General features: G+C 50.2%; 5 protein-coding genes across 10 annotated transcripts in view; 1 reads left to right on the top strand and 4 right to left on the bottom strand.

The window, feature by feature from the left end:
• The window catches only part of LOC126985750 (beta-glucuronidase-like), an 84,165-nt gene that overhangs the window by 1,458 nt on the left and 60,909 nt on the right, over positions 1–21,798 (top strand). The gene's annotated exons all lie outside the window — the stretch shown is intronic.
• LOC126985772 (endocuticle structural glycoprotein SgAbd-8-like) lies at positions 173–2,214 on the bottom strand. The gene is made up of 3 exons (XM_050841166.1): positions 2,124–2,214; positions 1,652–1,836; positions 173–489 (listed from the first exon to the last, which is right to left on the bottom strand). Exons 1-3 carry the CDS (start codon positions 2,142–2,144, stop codon positions 357–359), a joined length of 339 nt encoding a protein of 112 aa, XP_050697123.1. The 5' UTR covers positions 2,145–2,214; the 3' UTR covers positions 173–356.
• LOC126985769 (endocuticle structural glycoprotein SgAbd-8-like) lies at positions 173–20,688 on the bottom strand. Its single transcript, XM_050841162.1, has 4 exons — positions 20,532–20,688; positions 20,043–20,227; positions 14,285–14,437; positions 173–352 (listed from the first exon to the last, which is right to left on the bottom strand). The coding sequence occupies exons 1-3, from the start codon at positions 20,550–20,552 to the stop codon at positions 14,305–14,307; spliced, it is 339 nt and encodes a 112-aa protein (XP_050697119.1). The 5' UTR covers positions 20,553–20,688; the 3' UTR covers positions 173–352; positions 14,285–14,304.
• On the bottom strand, positions 5,130–6,418 carry LOC126985768 (endocuticle structural glycoprotein SgAbd-8-like). Its single transcript, XM_050841161.1, has 3 exons — positions 6,313–6,418; positions 5,846–6,030; positions 5,130–5,295 (listed from the first exon to the last, which is right to left on the bottom strand). The coding sequence occupies exons 1-3, from the start codon at positions 6,331–6,333 to the stop codon at positions 5,163–5,165; spliced, it is 339 nt and encodes a 112-aa protein (XP_050697118.1). The 5' UTR covers positions 6,334–6,418; the 3' UTR covers positions 5,130–5,162.
• Positions 9,537–11,471, bottom strand: LOC126985770 (endocuticle structural glycoprotein SgAbd-8-like). The gene is made up of 3 exons (XM_050841163.1): positions 11,316–11,471; positions 10,826–11,010; positions 9,537–10,276 (listed from the first exon to the last, which is right to left on the bottom strand). The coding sequence occupies exons 1-3, from the start codon at positions 11,334–11,336 to the stop codon at positions 10,144–10,146; spliced, it is 339 nt and encodes a 112-aa protein (XP_050697120.1). The 5' UTR covers positions 11,337–11,471; the 3' UTR covers positions 9,537–10,143.

Consider the following 21,798-nt stretch of genomic DNA (forward strand, 5'->3'; position numbering starts at 1 on the left):
GGGCAAAGCCCCCCTGTTAGGGGGGCTGTGGGGGCCCCTAATAAATAGAAATAGAAGTAGGGAGATGAATGCATACCCAATATTTGTGAGATCAAAGAATAATATCACTTCCTTTAGTATGTATTTTAGTTTTTAAGGGGTTATTCTTTAGTATTAGGGATAATTACAATAGTTTTCCTGCTTCAGTGTTTATTTACAGAGGCAGTCACATGCTGGGTGGAAATAAATATATAAGATGATATAATGGAAGTAAAAAAAAAAAAGTTACATGATAGAATTGCATGGGAGAGTAAATTATGGCTTGTATTGGAGAGAGAGAGAGCGGGGTCAGGGTAGGTATGGTGTGGGCGTGGGCGTTAGTGCACGAAGGTGTCGGAGCGCTGGTAGGGCAGCGCTGGGGCCACGGGCAGCACCGCGCCCTCAGGCTGATAGCCTCCCGCGCCGGCGGTGAAGGAGATGGCCACGGGGGTGCCGTCTGGGCTGGTGTAGCTGGAAGGGGGGAAGGGGGTTAATATAGTCGTGGGGTGGAATAGCGGGCGGGGAATGAGGATAGAGAAGGAGGGTTGGGGTGAGGTGAGGGAAAGATTAGTGTGGTGGTGGAGGTGATATCCGTAAAGATAAGATTCAAGAAACTCGGACCAAAGCATGAAAACAACCAAGGGAAGACACAGCACCGGCAGACAACAGTTGTTTGCTGTAAAAGGCGTAAAATGAGAGGAAAATCCTGCACGGGTAAATATAGTGAGACAGAATGCGAGCATTTTGGATTAGAGAACAGACAAAATCTAAAGCATAATCATTCTTTCCTTCTTCCCTTTCCTTCCTTTCCTACCCTTGCATGCCCATCCCTTCGTTTAACCTGTCTGCTGCAATTGGCACGGATTTGGCCTTCACTGGTAGCCTGTAACATACACTCCCAGGTCTTTCTCTGCCTCTGTGGTGGATAGTGGAGTGTTTCCCATGTGGTATTGGTGTGCTGGATATCCCTTCACTGGTAGCCTGGTAACATACACTCCCAGGTCTTTCTCTGCCTCTGTGGTGGATAGTGGAGTGTTTCCCATGTGGTATTGGTGTGCTGGATATCCCTTCATTGGTAGCCTGTTAACATACACTCCCAGGTCTCTCTGCCTCTGTGGTGGATAGTGGAGTGTTTCCCATGTGGTATTGGTATGCTGGATATCCCTTCACTGGTAGCCTGGTAACATACACTCCCAGGTCTTTCTCTGCCTCTGTGGTAGATAGTGGAGTGTTTCCCATGTGGTATTGGTGTGCTGGATATCCGTTCACTGGTAGCCTGGTAACATACACTCCCAGGTCTTTCTCTGCCTCTGTGGTGGATAGTGGAGTGTTTCCCATGTGGTATTGGTGAGCTGGATATCCCTTCACTGGTAGCCTGGTAACATACACTCCCAGGTCTTTCTCTGCCTCTGTGGTGGATAGTGGTGTTTCCCATGTGGTATTGGTGTGCTGGATATCCCCTCCCAAGATGCATGACTTTACATTTTTCTTCATTGAATTGTAGCAGCCACTTTTTGTTCCATTTCTGTAGCTTGGAGAGGTCTTCTAGTAGGAAATTCGCAGTCAAGGGGTTAACCAACCTTTCCCTTCCATTCCACTACCATTCCTCGCCTTTCCCTTAACCCCCGCTCACCTGAAGGCGCCGGAGGACTCCTGGCCGTCGGCCTGGCGCCCCGCCTCGCTGCGCACGATGCCGTTGCCGGTCTCGAAGTCGAAGGTGTACTCGCCCGCGGCGTTCTGGGAGCGGTCGTCCTTCAGGATGGGGATGGGCTTGTCGTAGCCGGGCGCCGCCGCCGCCGCCGCCACCACCACGCTCAGCTGGGGAGGAGGGGAAGGTTACCCGGGGAATGAGGTAACGGGGGCTTGCAAAGGGGAATGGGGAAGAGAGGGGAGAGAGGCGTTACCTGGGAAGAGGAGGATGGGGATTGCATGGGAATGCTATCTAGGGAATGAAAAAAGTGGAGAATGTGTTTATGGGAAATAAGAAGGGAGAATAGAAGAGTTACATGTGGATTAAAAGGGAAAGTACTATAGAGAATGGTTGGCTATGGAGTGAAAAGGAAAAGGGAAATGCTCTCTCTCTCTCTCTCTCTCTCTGTACTCACGATCAGCAGGCAGAAGTTCATGGTTGTGTTGCTTCCTCGAGAGCTCACGAAGGAGTGTGTGGGTAAGAGCGGCGCGCAGGCCTTTATATACCTCCCCGCAGCTGACCCGCCCCTCCCTAGCTACGTCCTTGCGGCGGCGGAGAGAGAGAGAGAGAGGAACAAACAACTCTCCGTGTTCTTTATTTCCTCTACAAGCCTCCTGAGCACGTGAATGTCTCGAGCAGCGACCTCAAGTCTTTTAGCCGCTCAGTGACCTCCAGGCGCGGCACACCAAGCCTCTGTACAGCCTCCGGTGCGTGCTGGAGGGCCGAACAGGCTTGGCGGGGCTCTTCTCATCCCCATATACACGCTTTCCTCTTTTTCATTCCCTCGTAAGCCTTCATTTCATACATAGCAGCCATCTTTACTTCTCAGCATTTTCCATTTTAGACCCCTAGTTGCATAATATAAATTGTTGGGGGTGTGTTGGAGGGTTATGCGACGCCGATCTAGCACAGTTTTTGTGCTATTAACACTTGTTGCCGTTCATGATCCAGAAGTCGCGTAAAACTATCACCAGGATCGCAAAACACTCCGTGAAAATCCCATCAGCTTCTGCGAGAGGCATGTCTTTTATCATGTCTCTAATTATTTATCGTATTTTTATAGTTTTATATTTTAGTTTATTTTGTTTTAGATTCGGCGCCATATGACCCTGCAGTTGCGGCGGCAAGAACTAAACGCCCCAATAATCATCATCATCTGCGGGAGGCTTTTGGAACAGACGATCTCCGGAGCCGAATACGTTACTTGTCCCTCCGGTAAGCAAAGAATGTTCGGCGCCGCGTCTCGGGCTCGGCTTCCCGTTGAGTCAGTTTCAGGGTCCGGTAAGCAAAGTATGTTCGGCGCCGCGTCTCGGGCTCGGCTTCCCGTTGAGTCAGTTTCAGGGTCCGGTAAGCAAAGAATGTTCGGCGCCGCGTCTCGGGCTCGGCTTCCCGTGGATTCCGTTTCAGGGTCCGGTAAGCAAAGAATGTTCGGCGCCGCAGCCTCGGCCCGGGGCGTGTCTTGCAGTATTGGGGTCCAACTCAGCCCAGTAATCGTAACATTATCACCGGCGTGGCGAGTGGGCGTGAACACGTGACAAGGACGTGACCCGGACGGGATCCACTTGAATGTTTTCCAGATTTATCAATTCCAGCACTAGCAAGAATTGAAAGGTTGTGTTGGCCCCGGTGTCGTGTAAAATCTGCCGGAATTACGGGCCTGCATATGCACATCGAGTTTTTTTTTTTTCAATAGCAAGATGCTATTTCCCTAAAATGTACTCCTGAATCACTGCATGAAGGCTATTCATTCCCTTCACCTGTTACACGACAGAGCGTTGTACTGGATTCATGAATGTTTTCCCTATGAAAGAATAAAACAGTGTGCCCTCCCGTGCTGGAACACACTGGGGGCAGTCACGTACACGCGACCAGCTGCGTACACGGGTCCGTGTTCATAGCGATCAGCCTTTTGTTTCAAAACAAGGGGGGACAGTCAGGAACAGAGGGCAGCCAGGAACACGACACCGGCCTGGACTGTTCCTTTATTTGTAAACAATAGTCATTTGATATCCGGAGCTATTGACAAATATTATTATGGCATATATAATATTTTACTAGGACTAACCTTAACTTAATTTCTCCACCAACTCGACACAGTCTTCCAAACACCTATCCCCTATTCTTCGATAACACTCAGCTGTCCCCTTCTTCTACACCAAACATTTTACTAGGACTATCCTTAACTTAATTTCTCCACCAAAACGACACAATCTTCCAAACATCTATCCCCTATTCTTCAATAACACTCAGCTGTCCCCTTCTACACTAAACATCCTCGGCCTATCCTTAACTCAAAATCTTAACTGGAAACTTCATATCTCTTTCTAAATCATCTTTCTCGGGGACAGGCGTTCTGTATCGTCTCCACCATTCTTTCCCCCTCTCAGTTGCTGTCCATATACAGGGGCCTTGTCCGCCCTCGTATGGGGTATGTATGCATCTCACGTGTGGGGGGCTCCACACACACAACTATTCTGGACAGAACGGAATCTAAGGCTCTTCGTCTCATCAACTCCCCTCCTCTCACTGACAGTCTTCTACCTTTTAACTTCCGCCGCCATGTTGCCTCTCTATCTATCTTCTATCAATACTTTCATGCTGACTGCTCTTCTGAACTTGTTAACTGCATGACTTCCCCCTTCCGCGTCCCCGTTGCATAAGACACTTTACCCTGTCTCATCCCTGTGCTATGCAACTTACTAATGCAAGAGTTAACCAGCATCTTCACTCTCTCATCCCTTCACTGGTAAACTCAGGAACAGCCTCCTTTGTCCAGGTTTCTTCCTTTCTACAACTTTCATCACAGAAGTTTTTTTCTCTTTTTTAAGATTACTATTTAGAATAAAGGAAAATACACCAGTGTTCTTGCATCACTCTTTATTTACAAACACAACCGTTTGCTGGGATGACAAATAAATAACATCGGAAAATAAGATGGAAAATGTACAATGTGTAGATTTGTTTGAAGAGTAAATTGTGGCAGTATTTGGAAAATCGAGAGATGGATGGATGTAGATAAATAGATAGATAGATTATTGAAAAACTGACAGTCAGGCGGACAGGCAGACAAACAGACTAGCATCGACAGAGACTTAGAGAGAAACTTATTGTTAGAACAAAACTGAACAGCTAGAGAAAAAAAAGACTAGACATGTCAGAGAGAGAAAAAAAGTTCTAATCACGTTTTTCTCCAATATGAAGAACTTGAAAAAGGTCACGAAGAACCCTGAAGGGTGGGCGGTGTGGGTTGAGGGTGGGTCAGAGTGGGCGTTGGTGGGCGTAGGTGTGGGCGTGGGAGTGGGCATGGGTAAGTGTGTGTACAAAGGTGTGAGATCGTTGGAGGAGCAGAGATGGGTTAGAAAAAAAGTGCGAGGAGACAAAGATCCTTAGTCCATGGCGGGGTCATGGCGTGGGCGTGGGTGTGTGCGGGCGTGGGCGTGGGCAGGCGTGGGCGTTAGTGCACGAAGGTGTCGGAGCGCTCGTAGGGCAGCGGCGGGGCCACGGGCAGCACCGCGCCCTCAGGCTGGTAACCTCCCGCGCCGGCGGTGAAGGAGATGGCCACGGGGGTGCCGTCTGGGCTGGTGTAGCTGGGGGAGGGGGGGGGAGGTTAGCGTGGTGGTGATATTGTGCTCGCCACTGTATTTGTCACCTGTGGGCAACACAAGTCTAGGCGCCCAAACCTGAACGTTTCGCTTACTTCCCTGTGGGTACATTTACGTGTAAGATACCATGCGTTCTAAAGTTATCATGGGCAGAATGGAAGAAACTGTAAAGAGTGGCAGAAGCAGGAAACCAACCACGATAGGACGGGACAATGCCGGACATTGCTCTGAGAGACGCACAGGCAAGGTCAACACAGCCGTGAAGGAGGCAGTTAGGGCGAGGGAAACATTGTATATGGCGGCTGATTTGAACCATGGACGCCCCCGGGATTGTTTCGTTAGATTCCAAACATCCTCGTTGGATACGAATATGGGACGAGGGTCAGTAGTGTCGTTAGACGGGAATTCGTTATATGCGAACTCGTTATATAAGAGATCTTACTGTGCACCGAATTGCACAGTGATCAGAGGATGGCGGCGAGGACAGTCATTTGATGAACTTCCCTTCCCTCCCAACCACCTCTGCCCCGCTCACCTGAAGGCGCCGGAGGACTCCTGGCCGTCGGCCTGGCGCCCCGCCTCGCTGCGCACGATGCCGTTGCCGGTCTCGAAGTCGAAGGTGTACTCGCCCGCGGCGTTCTGGGAGCGGTCGTCCTTCAGGATGGGGATCGGCTTGTCGTAGCCGGGCGCCGCCGCCGCCGCTGCCACCACCACGCTCAGCTGGGGGAGAGGGGAAGGTTACCCGGGGAATGAGGTAACGGGGGTTTGCACAGGGGAATGGGGAAGAGAAGGGAAGAGGAGGATGGGTATTGCATGGGAATGCTATCTAGGGAATGAAGGTTTGCGAGGGGAATGAAAAATGTGGAGGATGTGTTTATTGGAAATAAGAAGGGAGAATAGAAGTTACATATGGCTTAAAAGGGAAAGTACTATAGAGAATGGTTAGCTGAGGAGTTAGAAGGAAAAGGGAAATGCTCTCTCTCTCTCTCTCTCTGTACTCACGATCAGTAGGCAGAAGTTCATGGTTGTGTTGCTTCCTCGAGAGCTCACGAAGGAGTGTGTGGCAAAGAGCGGCGCGCAGGCCCTTATATACCTCCCCGCAGCTGACCCGCTCCGCCCTAGCTGCGTCCTTGAGGCGGCGGCGGAGAGAGAGAGAGAGGGAGAGAGAGAGAGGAACAAACAACTCTCCGTGTTCTTTATTTCCTCTACAAGCCTCATGAGTACGTGAATGTCTCGAGCAGCGACCTCAAGTCTTGAGCCGCTCAGTAACCTCCAGGGGCGGCACACCAAGCCTCTATACAGCCTCCGATGTGTCATGGAGGGCCGAACAGGCTTGGCGGGGCTCTTCTCATTTCCCATATACACACTCTCCCCTTTTTTTTAATTTCCCTCGTAAGCCTTCATTTCCTACATAGCATTCCCCATATTCTTTTTCCCAGGTAACGCTCTCTTCCCCATTCCCCTTGGCAAGCCCCCCCCCGTTACCTCATTCCCCCCGTGACCAAGCTTAGGGAGCCGTCGAGTTGGGCTGAGGAGGGGAGCCTACTCTGGTCTGAGGGTCCATTAGTGTTTTTTATCGGCGTCGCAGACACCGATCAACAGATTGTCCATCTTCTTGTTGTTGTTGTTCTCTTAAAGTTGTTTGTAGACATGACATTGTATAATAACATTTGTTAGCCCTGATGAACCCTACAACATGGCATTATAAACAAAGTCAGCTTTTTTTTGTGTTGTTGTTTATACGTCTTGGCCTGTGGCGCCGGTAGGCCTTCATAGTAGGGCCTGATGGTCGGCCCCAGCCCGTTGTGGCGCAGGCAAGTGTTTATAGTGGCGCCATCTTTACTTCTCAGCATTTTCCCTTTTAGACCCCTAGTTGCATAATATAAATTGTTGGGGGTGTGTTGGAGGGTCATGCGACGCCGATCTAGCACAGTTTTTGTGCTATTAACACTTGTTGCCGTTCAAGATCCAGAAGTCGCGTAAAACTATCACCGGGAAAGCAAAACACTCCGTGAAAATCCCATCAGTTTATTTTGTTTTAGATTCGGCGCCATATGACCCTGCAGTTGCCTCGCCAAGAACTAAACGCCCCAATAATCATCATCATCATCTGCGAGAGGCTGTTGAAACGGACGATCTCCGGCGCCGAACACGTTACTTGTCCCTCCGGCGCCGAATACGTATTTGTCCCTCCGGCGCCGCGTCTCGGGTTCGGCTTCCCGTGGAGTCAGTTTCAGGGTCCGGTAAGTAAAGAATGTTCGGCGCCGCGTTGCGTTGCGGCGCCGCAGCCTCGGCCCGGGGCGTCTTTTAGTATTGGGGTCTAGCTCAGCCCAGTAATCACAAAATTATCACCGGCGTGGCGAGTGGGCGTGAACACGTGACAAGGACGTGAACCGGACGGGATCCAGTTGAATGTTTTCCAGATTTATCAGTTCCAGCGTCGTGTTCCTGGCTGTCCCCCTATTCCTGGCTATCCTCCCGCGAACTGCGCATGCTCAGAAGCGAATGTAAACAAATAAAGACTTGTTGATAAACAGCTGTCCTCATGCACGCATCCCCCGACAGCATAGCTTTGCTTACTTCGCTTCCCCCCCCTCCGCCCCCACACACACACACACCTCATGAACCTATGATGCCCTCTTCGCCCCTCCAAAAAATCTGCCAGAATTACGGGCCTGCATATGCACATCGACAGTTTTTTTTTTTCAATAGCAAAATGCTATTTCCCTAAAATATACTCCTGAATCACTGCATGAAGGCTTTTCATTCCCTTCACCTGTTACACGACAGAGCGTCGTACTGGATTCATGAATGTTCTCCCTATGAAAGAATAAAACAGTGTGCCCTCCCGTGCTGGAACACTCTGGGGGCAGTCACGTACACGGGACCAGCTGCGTACACGGGTCCGTGTTCATAGCGATCAGCCTTTTGTTTCAAAACAAGGGGGGACAGTCAGGAACAGAGGGCAGCCAGGAACACGACACCGGCCTGGACTGTTCCTTTATTTGTAAACAATAGTCATTTGATATCCGGAGCTATTGACAAATATTATTATGGCATATATAATATTTTACTAGGACTAACCTTAACTTAATTTCTCCACCAACTCGACACAGTCTTCCAAACACCTATCCCCTATTCTTCGATAACACTCAGCTGTCCCCTTCTTCTACACCAAACATTTTACTAGGACTATCCTTAACTTAATTTCTCCACCAAAACGACACAATCTTCCAAACACCTATCCCCTATTCTTCAATAACACTCAGCTGTCCCCTTCTTCTACACCAAACATTTTACTAGGACTATCCTTAACTTAATTTCTCCACCAAAACGACACAATCTTCCAAACACCTATCCCCTATTCTTCGATAACACTCAGCTGTCCCCTTCTTCTACACTAAACATTTTACTAGGACTAACCTTAACTTAATTTCTCCACCAACTCGACACAGTCTTCCAAACACCTATCCCCTATTCTTCGATAACACTCAGCTGTCCCCTTCTTCTACACTAAACATTTTACTAGGACTATCCTTAACTTAATTTCTCCACCAACTCGACACAATCTTCCAAACATCTATCCCCTATTCTTCAATGACACTCAGCTGACCCCTTCTTCTACACTAAACATCCTCGGCCTATCCTTAACTCCAAATCTTAACTGGAAACTTCATATCTCTTTCTAAATCATCTTTCTCGGGGATAGATGTTCTGTATCGTCTCCACCATTCTTTCCCCCTCTCAGTTGCTGTCCATATACAGGGGCCTTGTCCGCCCTCGTATGGAGTATGTATGCATCTCACGTGTGGGGGGCTCCACACACACAGCTCTTTTGGACAGAGTGGAGTCTAAGGCTCTTCGTCTCATCAACTCCCCTCCTCTCACTGACAGTCTTCTACCTATCAACTTCCGCCGCCATGTTGCCTCTCTGTCTATCTTCTATCAGTACTTTCATGCTGACTGCTCTTCTGAACTTGCTAACTGCATGACTCCCCCCTTCCGCGGCCCCGTTGCATAAGACACTTTACCCTGTCTCATCCCTGTGCTATGCAACTTACTAATGCAAGAGTTAACCAGCATCTTCACTCTCTCATCCCTTCACTGGTAAACTCAGGAACAGCCTCCTTTGTCCAGGTTTCTTCCTTTCTACAACTTTCATAGATAGTGTTTTCTTCTCTTTTTTTTTAATATTACTATTTAGAATGAAGGAAAATACACCAGTGTTTTTGCATCACTCTTTATTTACAAACACAACCGTTTGCTGGTATGACATAAATAAATAACATCGGAAAATAAGATAGAAAATGTACATTGTGTAGATTTGTTTGAAGAGTAAATTGTGGCAGTATTTGGAAAATCGAGAGATGGATGGATGTAGATAGATAGATAGATAGATAGATAGATGATTGAGAAACTGACAGTCCGGCAGACAGATATACTGAAACAAGCAGATAAACAGGCAGACAAACAGGCAGATAAACAGGCAGACAAACAGACTAGCGTCGACAGAGACTTTGAGAGAAACTTATCGTCAGAACAAAACTCAACAGCTAAAGAAAAAAAAAGACTAGACGTCAGAGAGAAAAGAAAATCCTAATCATGTTTTTCTCCAATATGAAGAACTAGAAAAAGGTCACGAAGAACCGTGAAGGGTGGGCGGGTGTGGGTCAGAGTGGGCGTGGGTGGGCGTAGGTGTGGGCTGGGAGTGGGCGTGGGTAAGTGTATGTACAAAGGTGTGAGATCGCTGGAGGAGCAGAGATGGGTTAGAAGAAAGATCCTTAATCCATGGCGGGGTCATGGCGTGGGCGTGGGCGTGTGCGGGCGTGGACGTTAGTGCACGAAGGTGTCGGAGCGCTCGTAGGGCAGCGGCGGGGCCACGGGCAGCACCGCGCCCTCAGGCTGGTAACCTCCCGCGCCGGCGGTGAAGGAGATGGCCACGGGGGTGCCGTCTGGGCTGGTGTAGCTGGGGGAGGGGGGGGAGGTTAGCGTAGTGGTGATATTGTGCTCGCCACTGTATTTGTCACCTGTGGACAACACAAGTCTAGGCGCCCAAACCTGAACGTTTCGCTTACTTCCCTGTGGGTATATTTACGTGTGAGATACCATGGGTTCTAAAGTTATCATGGGCAGAATGGAAGAAACTGTAAAGAGTGGCAGAAGCAGGAAACCAACCACGATAGGACGGGACAATGCCGGACATTGCTCTGAGAGACGCACAGGCAAGGTCAACACAGCCGTGAAGGAGGCAGTTAGGGCGAGGGAAACATTGTATATGGCGGCTGATTTGAACCATGGACGCCCCCGGGATTGTTTCGTTAGATTCCAAACATCCTCGTTGGATACGAATATGGGACGAGGGTCAGTAGTGTCGTTAGATGGGAATTCGTTATATGCGAACTCGTTATATAAGAGATCTTACTGTGCACCGAATTGCACAGTGATCAGAGGATGGCGGCGAGGACAGTCATTTGATGAACTTCCCTTCCCTCCCAACCACCTCTGCCCCGCTCACCTGAAGGCGCCGGAGGACTCCTGGCCGTCGGCCTGGCGCCCCGCCTCGCTGCGCACGATGCCGTTGCCGGTCTCGAAGTCGAAGGTGTACTCGCCCGCGGCGTTCTGGGAGCGGTCGTCCTTCAGGATGGGGATCGGCTTGTCGTAGCCGGGCGCCGCCGCCGCCGCCGCCACCACCACGCTCAGCTGGGGAGGAGGGGAAGGTTACCCGGGGAATGAGGTAACGGGGGCTTGCACAGGGGAATGGGGAAGAGAAGGGAAAGAGGCGTTACCTGGGAAGAGGAGGATTGCCTGGGAATGCTATCTAGGGAATGAAGGCTTGCGAGGGAATGAAGGAAAGGGGAGATATGTGTATGGGGAATAAGAAAGGGGAGAGGGAGAATAGAAGAGTTACATGTGGATTTAAAGGGAAAGTATTAGAGAATGGTTTGTAGAGAAGTGAGAAGGAAAAGGGAAATGCTCTCTCTCTCTCTCTCTCTCTCTGTACTCACGATCAGTAGGCTGAAGTTCATGGTTGTGTTGCTTCCTCGAGAGCTCACGAAGGAGTGTGTGGCAAAGAGCGGCGCGCAGGCCCTTATATACCTCCCCGCAGCTGACCCGCCCCGCCCTAGCTGCGTCCTTGCGGCGGCGGAGAGAGAGAGAGAGAGAGAGAGAGAGAGAGAGAGAGAGAGAGAGAGAGAGGAACAAACAACTCTCCGTGTTCCTTATTTCCTCTACAAGCCTCCTGAGCCCGTGAATGTCTCGAGCAGCGACCTCAAGTCTTTTAGCCGCTCAGTGACCTCCAGGCGCGGCACACCAAGCCTCTGTGCAGCCTCCGGTGCGTCCTGGAGAGCCGAACAGGCTTGGCGGAGCTCTTCTCATTCCCCATATTCACACTCCTCTTTTTCATTCCCCTCGTAAGCCTTCATTTCCTACACAGCATTCCCCATCTTCCTTTTCCCGGGTAACGCCTCTTTCCCCTCTCTCTTCCCCATTCCCCTTTGCAAGCTCCCCGTTACCTCATTCCCCAGGTAACCCTTCCCCTCTCTCTTCCCCATTCCCCTTTGCAAGCTCCCCGTTACCTCATTCCCCAGGTAACCCTTCCCCTCTCTCTTCCCCATTCCCCTTTGCAAGCCCCCGTTACCTCATTCCCCAGGTAACCCTTCCCCTCTCTCTTCCCCATTCCCCTTTGCAAGCTCCCCGTTGCTTCATCCGGCGCCGTATGACCCTGCAGTTGCGGCGCCAAGAAGTAAACGCCCCAATAATCATCATCATCTGCGGGAGGCTTTTGAAACAGATGATCTCCGGCGCCGAATAAATGGTCCCTCCGGCGCCGCGTCTCGGGCTCGGCTTCCCGTGGATTCAGTTTCAGGGTCCGATAAGCAGAGTGTTCGGCGCCGCGTTGCGTTGCTGCGCCGCAGCCTCGGCCCGGGGCGTGTCTTGCAGTATTGGGGTCCAACTCAGCCCAGTAATCACAACATTATCACCGGCGTGGCGAGTGGGCGTGAACGCGTGACAAGGACGTGAACCGGACGGGATCCACTTGAATGTTTTCCAGATTTATCAGTTCCAGCGTCGTGTTCCTGGCTGTCCCCCTATTCCCGGCTATCCTCCCGCGAACTGCGCATGCTCAGAAGCTAATGTAAACAAATAAAGACTTGCTGATAAACAGAGCTGTTCTCATTAACGCATCCCCCGACAGCATAGCTTTGCTTACTTCGCTCGCCTCCCCCCCCCCCCCCCATCACCTCATGAACCTATGATGCCCTCTAGCCCCCCTCCAAAAAATCTGCCAGAATTACGGGCCTGCATATGCACATCGACAGTTTATTTTTTTTTTAAATAGCAAAATGCTATTTCCCTAAAATGTACTCCTGAATCACTGCATGAAGGCTATTCATTCCCTTCACCTGTTACACGACAGAGCGTTGTACTGGATTCATGAATGTTTTCCCTATGAAAGAATAAAACAGTGTGCCCTCCCGTGCTGGAACACACTGGGGGGCAGTCACGTACACGCGACCAGCTGCGTACACGGATCCGTGTTCATAGCGATCAGCCTTTTGTTTCAAAACAAGGGGGGACAGTCAGGAACAGAGGGCAGCCAGGAACACGACACCGGCCTGGACTGTTCCTTTATTTGTAAACAATAGTCATTTGATATCCGGAGCTATTGACAAATATTATGGCATATATAATATTTTACTAGGACTATCCTTAACTTAATTTCTCCACCAACTCGACACAGTCTTCCAAACACCTATCCCCTATTCTTCGATAACACTCAGCGGTCCCCTTCTTCTACACTAAACATCCTCGGCCTATCCTTAACTCAAAATCTTAACTGGAAACTTCATATCTCTTTCTAAATCATCTTTCTCGGGGACAGGCGTTCTGTATCGTCTCCACCATTCTTTCCCCCTCTCAGTTGCTGTCCATATACAGGGGCCTTGTCCGCCCTCGTATGGGGTATGTATGCATCTCACGTGTGGGGGGCTCCACACACAACTATTCTGGACAGAGTGGAATCTAAGGCTCTTCGTCTCATCAACTCCCCTCCTCTCACTGACAGTCTTCTACCTATCAACTTCCGCCGCCATGTTGCCTCTCTATCTATCTTCTATCGATACTTTCATGCTGACTGCTCTTCTGGAACTTGCTAACTGCATGCCTCCCCTCCTTCCGCGGCCCCGTTGCATAAGACACTTTACCCTGTCTCATCCCTGTGCTATGCAACTTACTAATGCAAGTGTTATCCAGCATCTTCACTCTCTCATCCCGTCACTGGTAAACTCTGGAACAGCCTCCTTTGTCCTTGTTTCTCCCTTTCTACAACTTTCACACAGAAGATAATTTCCTCTTTTTTAAGATTACTATTTAGAATAAAGGAAAATACACCAGTGTTCTTGCATCACTCTTTATTTACAAACACAACCGTTTGCTGGGATGATATAAATAAATAACATCGGAAAATAAGATGGAAAATGTACAATGTGTAGATTTGTTTGAAGAGTAAATTGTGGCAATAGTTTGAAAATCGAGAGCTGGATAGATGTAGATAGATAGATAGATAGATAGATAGATGATTGATAAACTGACAGTCCGGCAGACAGATATACTGAAACAAGCAGATAAACAAGCAGACAAACAGACTACCATTGACAGAGACTTTGAGAGAAACTTATCGTCAGAAGAAAACTGAACAGCTAGAGAAAAAAAAAGACTAGACATGTCAGAGAGAAAAAAGAAAATCCTAATCACGTTTTTCTCCAATATGAAGAACTAGAAAAAGCCCTCGAAGAACCCTGAAGGATGGGCGGGTGTGGGTGGAGGGTGGGTCAGAGTGGGCGTGGGTGGGCGTAGGTGTGGGCTGGGAGTGGGCGTGGGTAAGTGTATGTACAAAGGTGTGAGATCGTTGGAGGAGCAGAGATGGGTTAGAAAAAAGATCCTTAATCCATGGCGGGGTCTTGGCGTGGGCGTTGGCGTGTGCGGGCGTGGGCGTTAGTGCACGAAGGTGTCGGAGCGCTCGTAGGGCAGCGGCGGGGCCACGGGCAGCACCGCGCCCTCAGGCTGGTAACCTCCCGCGCCGGCGGTGAAGGAGATGGCCACGGGGGTGCCGTCTGGGCTGGTGTAGCTGGGGGAGGGGGGGGGGAGGTTAGCGTGGTGGTGATATTGTGCTCGCCATTGTATTTGTCACCTGTGGACAACACAAGTCTAGGCGCCCAAACCTGAACGTTTCGCTTACTTCCCTGTGGGTACATTTACGTGTGAGATACCATGGGTTCTAAAGTTATCATGGGCAGAATGGAAGAAACTGTAAAGAGTGGCAGAAGCAGGAAACCAACCACGATAGGACGGGACAATGCCGGACATTGCTCTGAGAGACGCACAGGCAAGGTCAACACAGCCGTGAAGGAGGCAGTTAGGGCGAGGGAAACATTGTATATGGCGGCTGATTTGAACCATGGACGCCCCCGGGATTGTTTCGTTAGATTCCAAACATCCTCGTTGGATACGAATATGGGACGAGGGTCAGTAGTGTCGTTAGACGGGAATTCGTTATATGCGAACTCGTTATATAAGAGATCTTACTGTGCACCGAATTGCACAGTGATCAGAGGATGGCGGCGAGGACAGTCATTTGATGAACTTCCCTTCCCTCCCAACCACCTCTGCCCCGCTCACCTGAAGGCGCCGGAGGACTCCTGGCCGTCGGCCTGGCGCCCCGCCTCGCTGCGCACGATGCCGTTGCCGGTCTCGAAGTCGAAGGTGTACTCGCCCGCGGCGTTCTGGGAGCGGTCGTCCTTCAGGATGGGGATCGGCTTGTCGTAGCCGGGCGCCGCCGCCGCCGCCGCCACCACCACGCTCAGCTGGGGGAGAGGGGAAGATTACCCGGGGAATGAGGTAACGGGGGCTTGCAAAGGGGAATGGGGAAGAGAAGGGAAAGAGGCGTTACCTGGGAAGAGGAGAATTGCCTGGGAATGCTATCTAGGAAATGAAGCCTTACGAGGGGATGAAGAAAAGGGAGGAGAATGTGTATATGGGGAGTAAGAAGGGAGAGAGGGAGAATAGAAGAGTTACATATGGATTAAAAGGGAAAGTATAAAGAGAATGGTTATATGAATAAGAAAAGGGATATGCAATCTCTCTCTCTCTCTCTCCCTGTACTCACGATCAGTAGGCTGAAGTTCATGGTTGTGTTGCTTCCTCGAGAGCTCACGAAGGAGTGTGTGGCAAAGAGCGGCGCGCAGGCCCTTATATACCTCCCCGCAGCTGACCCGCCCCTCCCTAGCTACGTCCTTGCGGCGGCGGCGGAGAGAGAGAGAGAGGGAGAGAGAGAGAGGAACAAACAACTCTCCGTGTTCTTTATTTCCTCTACAAGCCTCCTGAGTACGTGAATGTCTCGAGCAGCGACCTCAAGTCTTGAGCCGCTCAGTAACCTCCAGGCGCGGCACACCAAGCCTCTATACAGCCTCCGATGCGTCATGGAGGGCCGAACAGGCTTGGCGGGGCTCTTCTCATTTCCCATATACACACTCTCCCCTTTTTTTTAATTTCCCTCGTAAGCCTTCATTTCCTACATAGCATTCCCCATATTCTTTTTCCCAGGTAACGCTCTCTTCCCCATTCCCCTTGGCAAGCCCCCCGTTACCTCATTCCCCCCGTGACCAAGCTTAGGGAGCCGTCGAGTTGGGCTGAGGAGGGTAGCCTACTCTGAGGTGCCGAGGGGTCCATTAGTGTTTTTTATCGGCGTCGCAGACACCGATCAACAGATTGTCCATCTTGTTGTTGTTGTTCTCTTCAAGTTGTTTTCCTGGCCTACCCAAGCATTGTAGACATGACATTGTATAATAACATTTGTTAGCCCTGATGAACCCTACAACATGGCATTATAAACAAAGTCAGCTTTTTTTTGTGTTGTTGTTTATACGTCTTGGCCTGTGGCGCCGGTAGGCCTTCATAGTAGGGCCTGATGGTCGGCCCCAGCCCGTTGTGGCGCAGGCAAGTGTTTATAGTGGCGCCATCCTTACTTCTCAGCATTTTCCATTTTAGACTCCTAGTTGCATAATATAAATTGTTGGGGGTGTGTTGGAGGGTCATGCGACGCCGATCTAGCACAGTTTTTGTGCTGTTAACACTTGTTGCCGTTCAAGATCCAGAAGTCGCGTAAAACTATCACCGGGATCGCAAAACACTCCGTGAAAATCCCATCAGTTTATTTTGTTTTAGATTCGGCGCCATATGACCCTGCAGTTGCCTCGCCAAGAACTAAACGCCCCAATAATCATCATCATCATCTGCGAGAGGCTGTTGAAACGGACGATCTCCGGCGCCGAACACGTTACTTGTCCCTCCGGCGCCGAATACGTATTTGTCCCTCCGGCGCCGCGTCTCGGGTTCGGCTTCCCGTGGAGTCAGTTTCAGGGTCCGGTAAGTAAAGAATGTTCGGCGCCGCGTTGCGTTGCGGCGCCGCAGCCTCGGCCCGGGGCGTGTCTTTTAGTATTGGGGTCTAACTAAGCCCAGTAATCGTAACATTATCACCGGCGTGGCGAGTGGGCGTGAACACGTGACAAGGACGTGAACCGGACGGGATCCAGTTGAATGTTTTCCAAATTTATCAATTCCAGCACTAGCAAGAATTGAAAGGTTGTGTTGGCCCCGGCGTCGTGTTCCTGGCTGTCCCCCTATTCCTGGCTATCCTCCCGCGAACTGCGCATGCTCAGAAGCGAATGTAAACAAATAAAGACTTGTTAATAAACAGAGCTGTTCTCATTAACGCATCCCCCGACAGCATAGCTTTCCTTAATTCGCTCGCCCTCCCCCCCCCCAACACATCATGAACCTATGATGCCCTCTTCGCCCCTCCAAAAAATCTGCCAGAATTACGGGCCTGCATATGCACATCGACAGTTTTTTTTTTTTTAAATAGCAAAATGCTATTTCCCTAAAATGTACTCCTGAATCACTGCATGAAGGCTATTCATTCCCTTCACCTGTTACACGACAGAGCGTTGTACTGGATTCATGAATGTTTTCCCTATGAAAGAATAAAACAGTGTGCCCTCCCGTGCTGGAACACTCTGGGGGGCAGTCACGTACACGCGACCAGCTGCGTACACGGATCCGTGTTCATAGCGATCAGCCTTTTGTTTCAAAACAAGGGGGAACAGTCAGGAACAGAGGGCAGCCAGGAACACGACACCGGCCTGGACTGTTCCTTTATTTGTAAACAATAGTCATTTGATATCCGGAGCTATTGACAAATATTATTATGGCATATATAATATTTTACTAGGACTAACCTTAACTTAATTTCTCCACCAACTCGATACAGTCTTCCAAACACCTATCCCCTATTCTTCGATAACACTCAGCGGTCCCCTTCTTCTACACCAAACATTTTACTAGGACTATCCTTAACTTAATTTCTCCACCAACTCGACACAGTCTTCCAAACACCTATCCCCTATTCTTCGATAACACTCAGCTGTCCCCTTCTTCTACACCAAACATTTTACTAGGACTATCCTTAACTTAATTTCTCCACCAACTCGACACAATCTTCCAAACACCTATCCCCTATTCTTCGATAACACTCAGCGGTCCCCTTCTTCTACACTAAACATCCTCGGCCTATCCTTAACTCAAAATCTTAACTGGAAACTTCATATCTCTTTCTAAATCATCTTTCTCGGGGATAGATGTTCTGTATCGTCTCCACCATTCTTTCCCCCTCTCAGTTGCTGTCCATATACAGGGGCCTTGTCCGCCCTCGTATGGGGTAGGTATGTATGCATCTCACGTGTGGGGGGGCTCCACACACACAGCTATTCTGGACAGAGTGGAGTCTAAGGGTCGTATTATAAGACATTTCGGCGCCCATGAAAGCATATTTGACAAGGCTTTCGTAGGAGTTGTGGGCATTTCCAGGGGTAGTTTTATGATCCTGGTGGTAGTGTGACCCTTCTTCTGTACCGTGAGACTGAAGAAACACTCATCAGAACCCGACTGACCCCCTCTTTGACCTTTAGAAATAGCTGATGTGAGAAGCGAAAGTGTCTTATAATACCAACCTAAGGCTCTTCGTCTCATCAACTCCCCTCCTCTCACTGACAGTCTTCTACCTATCAACTTCCGCCGCCATGTTGCCTCTCTGTCTATCTTCTATCAGTACTTTCATGCTGACTGCTCTTCTGAACTTGCTAACTGCATGACTCCCCCCTTCCGCGGCCCCGGTACATAAGACACTTTACCCTGTCTCATCCCTGTGCTATGCAACTTACTAATGCAAGAGTTAACCAGCATCTTCACTCTCTCATCCCTTCACTGGTAAACTCAGGAACAGCCTCCTTTGTCCAGGTTTCTTCCTTTCTACAACTTTCATAGATAGTGTTTTCTTCTCTTTTTTTTTAATATTACTATTTAGAATGAAGGAAAATACACCAGTGTTTTTGCATCACTCTTTATTTACAAACACAACCGTTTGCTGGTATGACATAAATAAATAACATCGGAAAATAAGATAGAAAATGTACATTGTGTAGATTTGTTTGAAGAGTAAATTGTGGCAGTATTTGGAAAATCGAGAGATGGATGGATGTAGATAGATAGATAGATAGATAGATAGATGATTGAGAAACTGACAGTCCGGCAGACAGATATACTGAAACAAGCAGATAAACAGGCAGACAAACAGGCAGATAAACAGGCAGACAAACAGACTAGCGTCGACAGAGACTTTGAGAGAAACTTATCGTCAGAACAAAACTCAACAGCTAAAGAAAAAAAAAGACTAGACGTCAGAGAGAAAAGAAAATCCTAATCATGTTTTTCTCCAATATGAAGAACTAGAAAAAGGTCACGAAGAACCGTGAAGGGTGGGCGGGTGTGGGTCAGAGTGGGCGTGGGTGGGCGTAGGTGTGGGCTGGGAGTGGGCGTGGGTAAGTGTATGTACAAAGGTGTGAGATCGCTGGAGGAGCAGAGATGGGTTAGAAAAAAAATCCTTAATCCATGGCGGGGTCATGGCGTGGGCGTGGGCGTGTGCGGGCGTGGACGTTAGTGCACGAAGGTGTCGGAGCGCTCGTAGGGCAGCGGCGGGGCCACGGGCAGCACCGCGCCCTCAGGCTGGTAACCTCCCGCGCCGGCGGTGAAGGAGATGGCCACGGGGGTGCCGTCTGGGCTGGTGTAGCTGGGGGAGGGGGGGGGAGGTTAGCGTGGTGGTGATATTGTGCTCGCCATTGTATTTGTCACCTGTGGACAACACAAGTCTAGGCGCCCAAACCTGAACGTTTCGCTTACTTCCCTGTGGGTACATTTACGTGTGAGATACCATGCGTTCTAAAGTTATCATGGGCAGAATGGAAGAAACTGTAAAGAGTGGCAGAAGCAGGAAACCAACCACGATAGGACGGGACAATGCCGGACATTGCTCTGAGAGACGCACAGGCAAGGTCAACACAGCCGTGAAGGAGGCAGTTAGGGCGAGGGAAACATTGTATATGGCGGCTGATTTGAACCATGGACGCCCCCGGGATTGTTTCGTTAGATTCCAAACATCCTCGTTGGATACGAATATGGGACGAGGGTCAGTAGTGTCGTTAGATGGGAATTCGTGAGATGCGAACTCGTTATATATGAGATCTTACTGTGCACCGAATTGCACAGTGATCAGAGGATGGCGGCGAGGACAGTCATTTGATGAACTTCCCTTCCCTCCCAACCACCTCTGCCCCGCTCACCTGAAGGCGCCGGAGGACTCCTGGCCGTCGGCCTGGCGCCCCGCCTCGCTGCGCACGATGCCGTTGCCGGTCTCGAAGTCGAAGGTGTACTCGCCCGCGGCGTTCTGGGAGCGGTCGTCCTTCAGGATGGGGATGGGCTTGTCGTAGCCGGGCGCCGCCGCCGCCGCCGCCACCACCACGCTCAGCTGGGGGAGAGGGGAAGGTTACCCGGGGAATGAGGTAACGGGGGTTTGCACAGGGGAATGGGGAAGAGAAGGGAAAGAGGCGTTACCTGGGAAGAGGAGAATTGCCTGGGAATGCTCTCTAGGAAATGAAGCCTTACGAGGGAATGAAGAAAAGAGAGGAGAATGTGTATATGGGGAGTAAGAAGGGAGAGAGGGAGAATAGAAGAGTTACATATGGATTAAAAGGGAAAGTATAAAGAGAATGGTTAAATGAATATGAAAAGGGATATGCAATCTCTCTCTCTCTCTCTCTCTCTGTACTCACGATCAGTAGGCTGAAGTTCATGGTTGTGTTGCTTCCTCGAGAGCTCACGAAGGAGTGTGTGGCAAAGAGCGGCGCGCAGGCCCTTATATACCTCCCCGCAGCTGACCCGCCCCGCCCTAGCTGCGTCCTTGCGGCGGCGGAGAGAGAGAGAGAGAGAGAGAGAGAGAGAGAGAGAGAGAGAGAGAGAGAGAGAGAGAGAGAGAGAGGAACAAACAACTCTCCGTGTTCTTTATTTCTTCTACAAGCCTCCTGAGCCCGTGAATGTCTCGAGCAGCGACCTCAAGTCTTTTAGCCGCTCAGTGACCTCCAGGCGCGGCACACCAAGCCTCTGTACAGCCTCCGGTGCGTCCTGGAGAGCCGAACAGGCTTGGCGGGGCTCTTCTCATTCCCCATATTCACACTCCTCTTTTTCATTCCCTCGTAAGCCTTCATTTCCTACACAGCATTCCCCATCTTCCTTTTCCCGGGTAACGCCTCTTTCCCCTCTCTCTTCCCCATTCCTCTTGGCAAGCCCCCCGTTACCTCATTCCCCAGATAACCCTTCCCCTCTCTCTTCCCCATTCCCCTTTGCAAGCCCCCTGTTGCTTCATCCGGCGCCGTATGACCCTGCAGTTGCGGCGCCAAGAAGTAAACGCCCCAATAATCATCATCATCTGCGGGAGGCTTTTGAAACAGATGATCTCCGGCGCCGAATAAATTGTCCCTCCGGCGCCGCGTCTCGGGCTCGGCTTCCCGTGGATTCAGTTTCAGGGTCCGATAAGCAGAGAGTGTTCGGCGCCGCGTTGCGTTGCTGCGCCGCAGCCTCGGCCCGGGGCGTGTCTTGCAGTATTGGGGTCCAACTCAGCCCAGTAATCACAACATTATCACCGGCGTGGCGAGTGGGCGTGAACACGTGACAAGGACGTGAACCGGACGGGATCCACTTGAATGTTTTCCAGATTTATCAGTTCCAGCGTCGTGTTCCTGGCTGTCCCCCTATTCCTGGCTATCCTCCCGCGAACTGCGCATGCTCAGAAGCGAATGTAAACAAATAAAGACTTGTTGATAAACAGAGCTGTTCTCATTAACGCATCCCCCGACCGCATAGCTTTGCTTACTTCGGTAGCCTCCCCCCCCCCCCCCCCATCACCTCATGAACCTATGATGCCCTCTAGCCCCCCTCCAAAAAATCTGCCAGAATTACGGGCCTGCATATGCACATCGACAGTTTTTTTTTTTCAATAGCAAGACGCTATTTCCCTAAAATATACTCCTGAATCACTGCATG

This window comes from Eriocheir sinensis, chromosome 60 (genome assembly GCF_024679095.1).
Source record: "Eriocheir sinensis breed Jianghai 21 chromosome 60, ASM2467909v1, whole genome shotgun sequence".
Taxonomy (NCBI): Eukaryota; Metazoa; Arthropoda; class Malacostraca; order Decapoda; family Varunidae; genus Eriocheir; species Eriocheir sinensis.

What these genes read in the sequence shown, in the direction of transcription:
- LOC126985772 (XM_050841166.1), bottom strand. Translation starts at nt 2,144, where the DNA reads ATGAACTTCTGCCTGCTGATC. An exon ending in TGAACTTCTGCCTGCTGATC is followed by an intron (nt 1,837 to 2,123) that starts GTGAGTACAGAG and finishes CCTCCTCCCCAG; the next exon opens with CTGAGCGTGGTGGTGGCGGC. An exon ending in GAGTCCTCCGGCGCCTTCAG is followed by an intron (nt 490 to 1,651) that starts GTGAGCGGGGGT and finishes CCCCCCTTCCAG; the next exon opens with CTACACCAGCCCAGACGGCA.
- LOC126985768 (XM_050841161.1), bottom strand. Translation starts at nt 6,333, where the DNA reads ATGAACTTCTGCCTACTGATC. An exon ending in TGAACTTCTGCCTACTGATC is followed by an intron (nt 6,031 to 6,312) that starts GTGAGTACAGAG and finishes CCTCTCCCCCAG; the next exon opens with CTGAGCGTGGTGGTGGCAGC. An exon ending in GAGTCCTCCGGCGCCTTCAG is followed by an intron (nt 5,296 to 5,845) that starts GTGAGCGGGGCA and finishes CCCCTCCCCCAG; the next exon opens with CTACACCAGCCCAGACGGCA.
- LOC126985770 (XM_050841163.1), bottom strand. Translation starts at nt 11,336, where the DNA reads ATGAACTTCAGCCTACTGATC. An exon ending in TGAACTTCAGCCTACTGATC is followed by an intron (nt 11,011 to 11,315) that starts GTGAGTACAGAG and finishes CCTCCTCCCCAG; the next exon opens with CTGAGCGTGGTGGTGGCGGC. An exon ending in GAGTCCTCCGGCGCCTTCAG is followed by an intron (nt 10,277 to 10,825) that starts GTGAGCGGGGCA and finishes CCCCTCCCCCAG; the next exon opens with CTACACCAGCCCAGACGGCA.
- LOC126985769 (XM_050841162.1), bottom strand. Translation starts at nt 20,552, where the DNA reads ATGAACTTCAGCCTACTGATC. An exon ending in TGAACTTCAGCCTACTGATC is followed by an intron (nt 20,228 to 20,531) that starts GTGAGTACAGAG and finishes CCTCTCCCCCAG; the next exon opens with CTGAGCGTGGTGGTGGCGGC. An exon ending in GAGTCCTCCGGCGCCTTCAG is followed by an intron (nt 14,438 to 20,042) that starts GTGAGCGGGGCA and finishes CCCCTCCCCCAG; the next exon opens with CTACACCAGCCCAGACGGCA.